This window comes from Callithrix jacchus, chromosome 7, assembly GCF_049354715.1.
Source record: "Callithrix jacchus isolate 240 chromosome 7, calJac240_pri, whole genome shotgun sequence".
In the NCBI taxonomy this organism is placed as follows: domain Eukaryota; kingdom Metazoa; phylum Chordata; class Mammalia; order Primates; family Cebidae; genus Callithrix; species Callithrix jacchus.
The window spans coordinates 93,797,764-93,811,304 of record NC_133508.1 but is presented as its reverse complement, the minus strand read 5'-3'; the positions used below and the strand labels follow the sequence as shown (position 1 = coordinate 93,811,304).

The 13,541-nt window shown below is 37.3% G+C and overlaps 1 protein-coding gene across 5 annotated transcripts in view; it reads left to right on the top strand.

The window, feature by feature from the left end:
- FYB2 (FYN binding protein 2) overlaps positions 1-12,941 on the top strand; it is a 111,341-nt gene extending 98,400 nt beyond the window's left edge. For 3 of the 5 annotated variants that reach the window (XM_035251622.3, XM_009001355.5, XM_078331962.1), the window contains 4 exons: positions 2,452-2,545; positions 11,488-11,644; positions 11,753-11,786; positions 12,106-12,941. In XM_035251622.3, the coding sequence (XP_035107513.1) occupies positions 2,452-2,545; positions 11,488-11,644; positions 11,753-11,786; positions 12,106-12,127 (307 nt within the window). In that variant the 3' untranslated portion in view covers positions 12,128-12,941. The remainder of the gene's footprint in view (positions 1-2,451; positions 2,546-11,487; positions 11,645-11,752; positions 11,787-12,105) is intronic. The other 2 variants (XR_013520111.1, XR_013520110.1) reach the window with 1 other exon arrangement.
- The last annotated feature ends 600 nt before the right edge of the window (positions 12,942-13,541 follow it).

The window sequence follows — 13,541 nt, the reverse complement described above, 5'->3', positions numbered from 1 at the left end:
AAAGAAACTAGGCATTATCATACAGTAAGACTGATTTCCGTAAAAGGCAATTCTAGCGATGACTAAAATTAGTGTTCGAATTTTAAAAGAAAATGTCTTACTGAGTCAATTTCTAACCTGCATTTATGTGATTAAAGTTCCCAAGTGGTTGTGAGAGGATGTTTTTACTGAGGCAGGCGGTTACTTACTGCACTCTGATCCCATCTTCTCAATTGCTAGGACATGGGGCAGGATATGAGGTACTACTTTCTTTGACAAATGACTTGGGGAAACCTTTGTCTAAATATTCACTGAGATGTGAACATTGTGTAGTCTGTCCGCTCTGGAAAACCTGTTAGAAAAATCCTACCAGGGTGCAGGAAAGGAAACCAGACATTAGTGTCTGAGACTCAGAGAATGGCATTGGGTGGCCCTTCTCATAAGTTTATTTTCTTTAGGTTTAGACTTGATGTAATTTTTTTCCAGGTTGGCAAGATGTATTAACAGACTAGAAAAGCAACTTTCTATCTTAAACTTCCTACTTTTATCTTAAACTTCATAGTTCATCTTAAACTTTGTCTTAAACTTCATACTTGCATAGCATAACAAAACAGAATTCCAAGAGTGGAACTATTAGTAATATTTTTTATCTTCCCCCTAAAAAGCTTTTTAGTATATTGTTAACTACAAATAAGTCGTCTTAGGAAACAATTTTCCAGTGCCTTTTTATTATTATTTTTTACAACACAGTGATATAAGTGTATACTTTTATTCTGAACCAAGTAAATTTATAAACAATACAGGAAGGTTAGTTATTTCTGTAGATTGATGTATCAATTTCTATGTGCTCTTTGATCATTTTAAAGTGATTTCAACCATAATGTATTCTACCAATAAGAAATGCTTTCTATATTAGTTCAACCCTTTTATTAATCTTTTATCAATCGAAGATGATGGCAAGTTTAAACAGAAGTTGGCCAAGAGTATCTGTGTTAGTCTGTTCATGTTGCTATAAAGGAATACCTGAGGCTGGGTAATTTATAAAGAGGAGGCTTATTTAGCTAATGATTCTGCAGACTGTATACAAAGCATGGCATTGACATCTGCTTCTGTCAAAGGCCTCAGGCTGCTTCCACTCATGGCAAATGTGCAGGGATCACATGGCTCGAAAGGAAGCAAGAGGGACAAGAGAGGTGCCAGGGTCATTTTAACAAATGAGATGCCAGGCTCAAGGAAACTATGAGAGTTGAGGACAGTAGCAAGCCATGCATGAGGAAGACAACTCCATGACTGAAATATCTCCCATTAGGCCCCTACTCCAACACTGGGGGCTAGATGTCAATATGAGGTTTGGAGGAGTTAAATACCCAAACCATAGCAGTATCCCAGGTGTAACAGCATGAAAAGGATAGCTCACTTCCTAAGAAGACCCCAGTAGACATTATATGTGCAGGGAAAAGGGCAGCGGATAAAGCTAGGAAGGTAGATCAGGCCAGATAATAAATTGCTAATGAATTTAGACTTTATCCTATTGGCAGTAGAGACAAATTAAAAGGTTTTAAGCAATAGAGTGCATAATGACTCTGCAGGCAGGTATGCCAATGGATTTGAGGAAGGAGAGGTAAGATGAAGATGGTATCTCAGGCAGTAAGCAGTGATAATCTGAAATATGGCAGTGGCTATAATCTTGGAAATAAATGTAGGAGACACTTTGGAATAAAACTGACAGGACTTGGTTGACATTTTTACTTCTGTTAATATATTAAACCGCTAAAAAGAAGAACCAAATCACATGTGAAGAGCAAGAGGGAGGAGTAAGAGAATAATCAGATACTTCTCTAGGGTTATTTACTTTTATGTGCTGAAATTCTTGCACATGCTTTGTGGCATCTTTATTTTTTTAATGGTATTCATCATCCAAATCATTCAGCAAACTGGAGAGCGCTTTGATTGAGCCACGTAGACTTGTGATCCGCAATTAGGTTTAACAACTTAGAAAACCACACAAAGTAAGCTGCTTACTCATTCTTACTGGTTTCCATTAAATAATCTGAAGGTGAATGGGAATATTTATAAGTGTTAAATGTTCCCTTTAAAAAAAAAAAAAGTTCTGTCTCCGTCTCATTCAGGCAAGTTTCTTGTTTACCTACATTTGTTTAACCAATGTGATTTTATTCCAAGTTATCTTGCCATCAAAAATATTTTTTAATTAAGGAGAAAAGCAATTGGTATTATGCTGATTGGTTTGACAATTTACTCTAATGGAAATATGTGTGTTTGTATTATGAACATACATACATGTGTGTACATATACATAAATACAGATGCATGATTTTGTATATGTATTATTTTATATAAAATTATACACATAAATTATACCTGAAATTTATCCTGAAATGAAGTGACTTTGTAGACTCGGAAGCTTAGAGTTTTATTATTGTACATTTTACCTATCTGCACATTTCTTGCTAGTTTCTCTCCTAGAAATTTCTTCAAAACCAAGAAGCAAAACTTAGAAAAGAACAGAATGAAAAGAGAAGAAAAACTCTTTAGAGAAAGATTTAAGGTATGTTCTCTTCTGAAGGTAAAAATTAGCAATATTAATAGCTAGGAGCTTTCATTTAAAAAAAAGATTCTGGAAGTATGCTGTGCCTTTGGCTCTCTGAGATGCAGACATAATCTTTGATACAAAAAGCCAGGATTTCATTTCTGTTTTTTCCTAATGCATATCTATATTGTCATGTCTACACATGCTATTCCTTCTTCCTGAAAAAACTCCTAAGTTCTTCTTGAAGGCTCTGTTCAAATGTCACCCACTCCTCCCTACCTCTTCCAGGTTAAGTTACTCCTTCAGCACATTTTATATAGCTATTTTACAAATCTTTTTTATAACACTGATTAGTTGTATTAAAGTGTTTGTGTGTGTGTGTGTGTGTGTGTGTGTGAATCTTGAACTAATTAATCTCTTGGGTCTGTTTTGAAGAAGAAACCCTGTCTCATTCAAATTTTTCCCCAGGGCCTGACATAAAACTGTACGAATAATGTTTGGTAAATGAATGCCTAAATAAACAAGCGAATGAAAAACAAAATGAACAAATGAATGATGCAGCATCTGAAGCTTTCTGCCTTCTTATTCTGTTAGTAAGAGACATGGAACATTCTTTCATTATTCTAAAAGCTCAAACTTCCCTGATTTCATATATTGTCAAAGTGAGGATTATTAATTATGAAGCATTTGAGCACCTTCCATGTGCTAGACACTGGATTGAGAGAGATAAAGTGTGCATCCTGCTCATAAAATTTGTCTAAATCACTGCCTAAAATTTTTCAAACATTCCCCCTTGCAAAATGGTTGAAGTTTAGGGTTCTTACCATGGCCTAGAAAGCTCTTTATGTGCTGACCTTTGCCCATCTTCCTGGTTTTATCTTTTGCCACTCTTTGCCTTGCACTTTCTGCTTCAGCAACAAACTGCTCATAGTTCTGTCCCTTGAATGAACCTCCTCTATGTTTCTCTTGCTATTTCATCCCTCTAAGTGCTCCCTTGGTCTATTCCAACTATCTGGTACACCTTTGCACTTTTCTCCATCTGACTAGCTCTTGTTCATTTATCAAGCCCCAGTCAAGGCCTCTTCTCATCTTCTCTTCTCCAGGAAGACTTGCCCAAATCTCCTCCTCCTTTTTTTTTTTTTTGAGATGGAGTCTTGCTCTGTCACCAAGCTGGAGTGCAGTGGCACCACCTCAGCTCACTGCAACCCTGTCTCCCATGTTTTCTGCTACCTCAGCCACTCGAGCAGCTAGGACTACAGGCATGTGCCACCACACCCAGCTAATTTTTGTATTTTTAGTAAAGACGGGGTTTCACCATGTTGGCCAGGATGTTCTCGATCTCTTGACCTCATGATCCACCCGGCTCAGCCTCCCAAAGTGCTGAGATTATAGGCATGACCAAACCTTCTAATTAAAGAAACTACTCTTCTTCTGTTTACCTATAGCTTATCACACATTAACATAATTGGAATTACATGTTCATCATATTAAAGTATGAGCTCCTAGAGGACAAAGGTTATTTATTCATCTTCATATTCTTGTGCAGAGCAGTATAAGACTACTTAGCATTTTGTAAACATGCATAAAATATTTTTTGAAATGAACTAATAGAAATGTACCCAAATCTCTCATAATCACTGAAATCAGTGAATGAGAGATTTGGGTACATTCCTATTTTAGTTCATTAAAATAGAACAATTCCTATTTGAACCAAAGTTGATTGGGTTTGAATAGGAATTATTTGTAGAAACCCCATCTCTACTAAAAATACAAAGATAGGAAGGGTGACCACCACTACCGAGGCAGTCCTCCACTACTGAGGCAGTTCACACAGCAGCTGGGCAGAGCCTGCTCAGCAACACCTCTGCTGACAGACTGTGACTAGACTACTCCATGTGGGGCAGGGCATCTATGAAAAAAGGCAACAGCATGACAGGAATTTATAAATAAAGCCGACCTTCCTAGGATAGAGCACCTGGGAAAAGAGGCGGTTATGAGTTCTGCTGCAGCAGACTTAAACGTACCTGCCCAGCATCTCTGAATGGAAAAATGGAGTTCACAGCTCAGCACTTGAGCTTCTATAAGAGACAGACTGTCTCCTCAAGCAGCTCCCCGACCCCCATATACCCAAAGAGACACCTCATAAATGAGAGCTCAGGCCGACATCTGGCAGGTACCCTTCTGGGACAAAGATAACAGAAGAAGAAACTGGCAGCAACCTTTACTGTTCAGCAGTCCCCGCAAGGGATCCCCAGGCAAGCAGGGTCTGGAGTGGACCTCCAGCAGTCCTGCAGCAGAGGGGACTGACTGTTAGAAGGAAAACTAAGAAGCAGAAAGAAATAACTTCATCATCAACAAAAAGGACGTCCACTCAGAGACCCCATCCGAAAGTCACCAACTACAAACACCACAGGTAGATAAAGTCACTAAGATGGGAAGAAAGCAGTGCAAAAAGGATGAAAACACCAAAAATCAGAACGCCTCTCCTCCTCCAAAGGATCACAACTCCTCACCAGCTAGGGATCAAAGATGGATGAAGAATGAATCTGATGAATTGTCAGAAACAGGCTTCAGAAGGTGAGTAATAACAAACTTCTCAGAGCTAAAAGAACTTGTGATAACCCAATGCAAAGAAACTAAGAACCTAGAAAAAAAGGTTAGATGAGATGCTAACTAGAATAAACAGCTTAGAGAAGAATATAAACAACTTGATGGAGCTGAAACACACAGCACAAGAACTTTGCAAAGCATACACAAGTTTCAATAGCCAAATTGACCAAGTAGAAGACAGAATATCATAGATTGAAAATCAACTCAATGAAATGAAATGCAAAGGCAAGAATAGAGAAAGAAGAGTGAAAAGAAATGAACAAAGCCTCCAAGAAATATGTGATTATGTGAAAAGACCTAATCTACGTTTGATAGATGTACCTGAATGTGACAGAGAGAATGAATCCAAGCTGGAAAACACTCTTCAGGATATTATTCAGGAGAACTTCCCCAACCTAGCAAGCCAGGCCCCCATTCAAGTCTAGGATATATAGAGAATACCACAAAGATATTCCTCAAGAGGAGCAACCTCAAGGCACATAATCGTCAGAATCACCAGGGTTGAAATGAAGGAAAAAAATGCTAAGGGTAGCCAGAGAAAGCTTGGGTTACCCAAAAAGGGAAACCCATCAGACTCACAGCAGATCTCTCTGCAGAAACCGTACAAGCCAGAAGAGAGTAGGGGCCAATATTCAACATTCTTAAAGAAAAGAACTTTCAACCTAGAATTTCATATTCTGCCAAACTAAGCTTCTTAAGCGAAGGAGAAAGAAAATCCTTTATGGACAAGCAATGGCTGGGAGATTTCACCACCACCAGTCCTGCCTCACAAGAGCTCCTGAAAAAAAGCACGAAACAAGGAAAGGAACAATGAGTACCAACCACTGCAAAAACGTACCAAATGGTAAAGACCATCAACACAATGAAAAAAATGCATCAACCAACGGGCACAACATCCAGCTAGCCTCAAAATGGCAGGATCAGATTCACACAAAACAATATTAACCTTAAATGTAAATGGGCTAAATGCCCCAATCAAAAGACATGGACTGGCAAATTGGATAAAATGTCAAGACCCATCAGTGTGCTGTATTCAGGAAACCCATCTCACATACAAGGACACACATAAGCTCAAAATAAAGGATGGAGGAAAATTTATCAAGCAAATGGAGAGCAAAAAGAAAGGAGTTGCAATCCTAGTCTCTGATAAAATGGACTTTAAACCAACAAAGATCAAAAGAGACAAAGAAGGACATTACATAATGGTAAAAGGATCAATGCAACGAGAAGAGCTAATGATCCTAAATATATATGCACCCAAATCAGGAGCACCCAGGAAGTTCTTAATGACCTACAAAGAGACTTTATAATCCCACATAATAATATTGGAAGACTTTAACATTCCACTGTCAATATTAGACAAATCAATGAGAAAGAAAATTAACAAGGATATCCAGGACTTGAACTCAGATCTGGGCCAAGCAGACCTAATAGACATGTACAGAAATCTCCACCCCAAATCCACAGAATATATATTCTTCTCGGCACCACATTGCCCCTACTCTAAAATTGACCACATAATTGGAAGTAAATCACTCCTCAGCAAATGCAAAAGAACAGAAATCATAACAGTCTCTCAGATCACAGGGCAATCAAATTAGAACTCAGAATTAAGAAACTAACTCAGAACTGCACAGCTTCATGGAAACTGAACAACTGGTTCCTGAATGTTGCCTGGATAAACAATGAAATGAACAAAGAAATTAAGATGTTCTTTGAAACCAATGAGAACAAAGACACAATGTACCAGAATCTCTGGAACACATTTAAGGTAGTGTCTACAGGGAAATTTACGGCAATAAATGCCCACATGAGAAGCAAGGAGAGATCTAAAATCGACACCCTATCGTCAAAATTGAAAGCGCTAGAGGAGCAATATCAGAAAAACTCAAAAGCTAGCAGAAGACAAGAAATAAGACCAAAGCAGAACTGAAGGAGACAGAGACACAAAAAACCCCTTCAAAGAATCAATAAATCCAGGAGCTGGTGTTTTGAAAACATCAACAAAATAGACCACTAGCCAGATTAATAAAAAAGAAAAGGGAGAAGAATCAAAGAGATGCAGTAAAAAAACAATAAAGGGGACATCACCACTGATTCCACAGAAATACAGACTACAATCAGAGATTACTACAAACAACTCTATGCACATAAACCAGTAAGCCTGGAAGAAATGGATAAATTCCTGGACACTTGCATCCTCCCAAGACTAACCAGGAAGATGTTGAAACCCTGAATAGACCAATACCAAGGGCTGACGCTGAGGCAGCAATTAATAGCCTACCAACCAAAAAAAGTCCAGGTCCAGACAGGTTCACAGCTGAATTCTACCAGATGTACAAAGAGGAGCTGGTACCATTCCTTCTGAAACTATTCCAAACAATACAAAAAGAGGGAATCCTTCCGAAATCATCTTATGACACCAACATCATCCTGATTCCAGAAAACTTCAGGCCAATATCCATGATGAACATAGATGCAAAAATCTTCAATAAAATACTGGTAAGCCAATTGTAACAGCACATCAAAAACCTTATCCCTCACAATCAAGTAGGCTTCATTCCAGGGATGCAAGTCTGGTTCAACATACTCAAGTCTATAAATGTAATCCACCACATAAATAGAACGAAAGACAAAAACCACGATTATCTCAATTGATGCAGAGAAGACCTTCGACAAAATTCAACAGCACTTTATGCTAAAAACTCAATAAACTAGGTATCAAAGGAACATGCCTCAAAACAATAAAAGCTATTTACGAGAAACCTACAGCCAATATCATACTGAATGGGCAAAACCTGGAAGCATTCCCTTTGAAATCTGGCACTAGACAAGGATACCCTCTGTTACCACTATTATTTAATATAGTATTGGAAGTTCTAGTCAGAGCAATTAGGCAAGAAAAAAAAATAAAAGGTATTCAATTAGGAAAAGAGGAAGTCAATTGTCTCTATTTGCAGATGACATGGTTGTATATTTAGAAGACCCTATTGTCTCAGCCCAAAATCTCCTTAAACTGATAAGCAATTTCAGCAGTCTCAGGATACAAAATCAATGTGCAGAAATCAAAAGCATTCCCATACACCAATAACAGACTAACAGAGAGCCAAATCATGAGCAAACTCCCATTCACAATTGCTACAAAGAGAATAAAAGACCTAGGAATACAACTAAAAACGGATGTAAAGGACCTCTTCAAGGAGAACTACAAACCACTGCTCAACGAAATAAGGACACAAACAGACGGAGAAACAGTCCATGCTCATGGTTAGGAAGAATCAATATTGTGAAAATGGCCATACTGCCCAAAGTAATTCATAGATTCAACACTATCCCCATCAAGCTACCAATGACCTTCTTCACAGAACTGGAAAAAAACACCTTAAACTTCATATGGAACCAAAAGAGAGCCCACATAGCCAAGACAATCCTAAGCAAAAAGAACAAAGCTGGAGGCATCACACTACCTGATTTCAAACTATACTACAAGGCTACAGTAATCAAAACAGCATGGTATTGGTACCAAAATAGAGATATAGACCAATGGAACAGAAGAGAGGCCCTGGAAGCAACACCACACATTTACAACCATCTGATCTTTGACAAACCTGACAAAAACAAGCAATGGGGAAAGGATTCCCTGTTTAATAAATGGTGTTGGAAAAACTGCCTAGCAGTGTGCAGAAAGCAGAAACTGGACCCCTTCCTGACACCTAACACTAAAATTAACTCCAGATGGATTAGAGACTTAAACATAAGACCTAACACCATAAAAACCCTAGAGAAAACCTGGTCAAAACCATTCAGGACATAGGCATAGGCAAGGACTTCGTGGATAAAACATCAAAAGCATTGGCAACAGAAGCCAAAATAGACAAATTGGATCTAATTAAACTCCAGAGCTTCTGTACAGCAAAAGAAACAATCATTTGAGTGAACTGACAACCAACAGAATGGGAAAAAATTTTTGCAATCTACCCATCTGACAAAGGGCTAATATCCGGAATCTACAAAGAACTAAAACAGATTTACAAGAAAAAAACAAACCCATCCAAAAGTGGGTGAAGGATATGAACAGACACTTTTCGAAAGATGACTTATATGAGGCTAAGAAACATATGAAAAAAGGCTCACCATCACTCATTATTAGAGAAACGCAAATCAAAACCACATTGAGATACCACCTCATGCCAGTTAGAATGGCCATCTTTAAAAAATCTGGAGACAACAGATGCTGGAGAGGATGTAGAGAAATAGGAACACTTTTACACTGTTGGTGGGAGGGTAAACTAGTTCAGCCATTGTGGAAGACAGTGTGGAGATTCCTCAAGGACCTAGAAATAGAAATTCCATTCCACCCAGCAATCCCACTACTGGGTATATACCCAAAGGATTATAAAGCATTCTATTATAAAGACACATGCACATGTATGTTCATAGCAGCACTGTTTACAATAGCAAAGACCTGGAACCAACCCAAATGCCCATCGACGTTAGACTGGACAAGGAAAATGTGGCATATAACACCATGGAATACTATGCAGCTATAAAAAAAAATGATGAGTTTGTGTCCTTTGTTGGGACATGAATGAATCTGGAAACCATAGTTCTCAGCAAACTGACACAAGAACAGAAAATCAAACACTGCATGTTCTCACTCATAGGTGGGTGTTGAACAATGAGAACATATGGACACAGGGAGGGGAACATCACACACTGGGGTCTGTTGGGGGGGCAAGGGAGGGACAGTCGGTGGGGGGGAGGTCAGGGAGGAATAACATGGAGAGAAATGCCCAACGTAGGTTACAGGGGGATGGAGGCAGCAAACCACATTGCCATGTGTGTACCTATGCACGCTGCATGATCTGCACATGTACCCCAGAACCTAAAGTACAATTTTTTAAAAAAGAAAGAGGAGTATTTCAAGGAAATAGCATGTATTCAAGGATTGTCATGTAGCTTGATGTGGCTTCAATAAAAGAGACAAAGATAGAGAGATGGGGAATGACAGTATGCAAAGGACCCTGAATCTCAAGCTAAGTAGTGTGGATATCATCCTGAAAGCAATAAGGAGTTTTTAGAGCTTTATAAATAGCAGGGAGACCTAATCAGATCTGTATTTTAAGAAATCATTATGAATTCACAGTGAGCAATGGCCTGGAAAGGATAAGAAAGCTAGTAAGGAAGCGATTACTTTGTTAGATGAAAGAAAAATCTATCTTGTAGATCTGATCTCATTTGCTATAGGTTGATCTTGCACTTTATCATCCAAACACAGGATACTTCTAAGAGTGGAAGGAGGCACTCTTAATCATAAAGTTATAAATAGATATATTAGTTACAAAAAGACAATGTCCTGGCCAAACGGAGACATTTGGTCACACGGACTTGAAGAAGTTGGTATCTGTAATCTAAGCTGCATATTCTGGAATTATTTATTTGTGGTCAACAGATTTCAGTGCATTAGAAGGTTATGTACCGCAGATGTATAGGCCAGCTAGTTTTTCAGGAAAAGATTCCCATGGTCAGGAATTGAATTTCTTGGGAGTTTTTATCAAAATGCCTGCCTGCCTATGAATACAAAAGGAGAATGTGACTTGTCCCCAGTTGGATACAGCCAATTCCCACTACTTTAAAATAACATGTAGTAGAGCTGTATATGAGCTCACACAGAGAAAAAGCGTGGAAAGAATGTTCTCTAGAAATGATAGGTATGTAAGAATATTATAAACTCTAAGGCACTACATTGAGGTTTTTTTTTTTTTTAACTTCTTTTCTGAGTTTGTAGGTAAATTTTTAAATGGAACAGTTAGCTACCATCCATGGTACTTAATTCATACCTATGTTACAACCTCATCCACCAGGGCTCATTCTAGTACAATAAAATAATGGTTATACACACTGGGGCCTGTCCAGGGGTAAGGTGGGCAGAGGAAAATATCAGAAAGGATGGCAAATGCATGTTGGGCTGAATACCTAGGTGATGGGTTGATAGGTACAGTAAACCACTATGGCACACGTTTACCCTTGTAACAAACCTGCACATCCTGCACATGTGCCCCAGAACTAAAAATAATTTTAACAGAAGATTTGAGAGAAAAAATAATGGTTGTGAAAACACTTTGAAAATATAATCATACCAAACAAATGTGAGGTTGCAGCATTATACTATTATTTTCTTAAATGACTTTCCTTTAACTGCACACCTTCCTATTTTCTATTCCCATGTGTGTTATTTAACTAGTCAGTAGTGTCTTGAGTTTATTTTGAGGTTACTATATTATATCCTCCATTAATTTTGTTATAAAAAAATATGCACGAATGGTCTGATTAGTAATTTCTCATTCCAGTACAAAAAAGAGGTAAGTGTCACCAACACAGCAGTGGCCTGTTCAAGTAATTCAAGAAACGGAATATTCGATTTGCCAATATCCCCTGGAGAAGAACTGGAAGTCATTGATACCACTGAGCAAAATCTAGTGATATGTCGTAATTCTAAAGGCAAATGTAAGTTTATTTGCTTATCTTTCCTAATGTTTCAATCACTGTTTTTTAAAAAACCTTAAAGCATTTTCTCTATAGCTTTCAAATTAACAGTGATTTTTGTGTCTACAGATGGATATGTGCTCATTGAACACCTAGATTTCAAGTAAGTGGTTTGATTTTATGCTTTACCTCATGAGTTTTTAATACCCTGTTGTATACATTTGTCTGAAGAGACTACCGAATCTGTTGAAATTCAAGAAGTTAAAAAAATTAGACATACAGTACGCTATTCTATAAGGATTACACTGGAAGAGATTTTATTATTGTGTCTCCTGAGTATGCTATCTAACTTCTCCACACAGCTTTATAAACATTTTAAAGGAACACAAACATATTAAGCTAGATCAGAAATTCCCTAGAAATCTCTCACTCACTGTTTCATTGTCCTATATTTTAAAATGTGTGCATATTTTTTTTCTCAGGAATCGAAGTTGGTCACCTTAGAAAGATCAAGATCAAATGCTATGGTCTGCACAAGGGAGAACTAGTCCTAAGATCTTAGTCCCGCCTTACATCAGTTTCAGTTTACATGTCTACATTTTGAGATGGTGGAATCTGTGGAAACTTTTGTTCAGAACTCAAAAGAGAAAAATAAAAACAAATCCTCAACATTTAGATGTTGGTTTTACTCCTAAAAGGTTATCTTTCACTGTCTATTTCAGTATCTACTTCACTGCCAGTTCAAGAGAATGTGAAACAGTATGTGTTAGCATTTGAGCACTTATTTAATGAGCCATATCCAAAGTTAGAAATCATGCCTTATGGCACCTAGTCAGTTGTGCAGATGGTTAGTTTGCTTCTAATATTAGTACACAAGTGTTTGTAATTTCTAGATGTTGTTCATTCAAATTTGGAATAATTTAATTCTGAACAGTAAATAGCGTAACCAAGTGCTTTTAAATATTCAAGTTTAAGGTATAATCTTAAAGTAATTATGGCTCAGTCTTTAGAAAAAATCAAGGTATACATGTCCTTTTACTTTATCACAAAAATTAACTTACATAAATACTGTTTCACATTGGGTTTTTTTGGGAATAGTCTGCTGAAGAATAATTTATTCCTAAACTTACCCATCATTTTAAGAAGGGCCCAAATGTACTTAACAAAATAATATATATGCTGTATTACTTTAAAACATCATTTTGTCCAAAATAAGAACAATTGGCATTATTTTGTCTATGCCCAAATACCTGTTCAAATAATAGCATTCTTATATACTTTCATTTATATGAAATTAAATAAAAATTTAAAAGCTGAACTGTATGTAATGTTTATTTTTTTTAAAAGAGGTAAACTGTATGTCAGTAAGAAATAAATTCTACATATGCATTTAACCATTTCAAATGTTTAAGTGGCTTTTTCGGCACTGAAAAACTGAAGAATTTCACTCAGTTCTTAAAGCAGAATGATTCTGGCCTTCACAAGCATGATGGCGTGTGTTTCCATGGCCTTGTTCTTTATGTTGAGGCCATTTTTTTTTAAGCTTCTAGGTTCCTTTTTCTTTTTTTTTCATGTTCCAAATGACATTTGCCAATAAAGGCCAGGCTTATTCTAAATGACAAGAATCAAAGGTATTCAAAAAGTTCAGAGTTTAGAGAAGGAAACACATAGAGATTATTACAAATAACATAACTAAGATATGAAAGGAACAGCTAAAGGATTAAAACATTTTACAGAGAAGGTAAACTGAAGCTTGGTCTTTAAATATGTTTATTTATTTGACAAGGCACAGAGATGGAAGGCCCATGCTCTGTCTGGTGATTATGAAAAAATTCAGAGTAAATGGAGTGTAAGATGTCTGGTGGAAAATGGCAAGAGCTGTTTGGAATGAGGTAAGGTGGGTCTAGAATGTGACAGA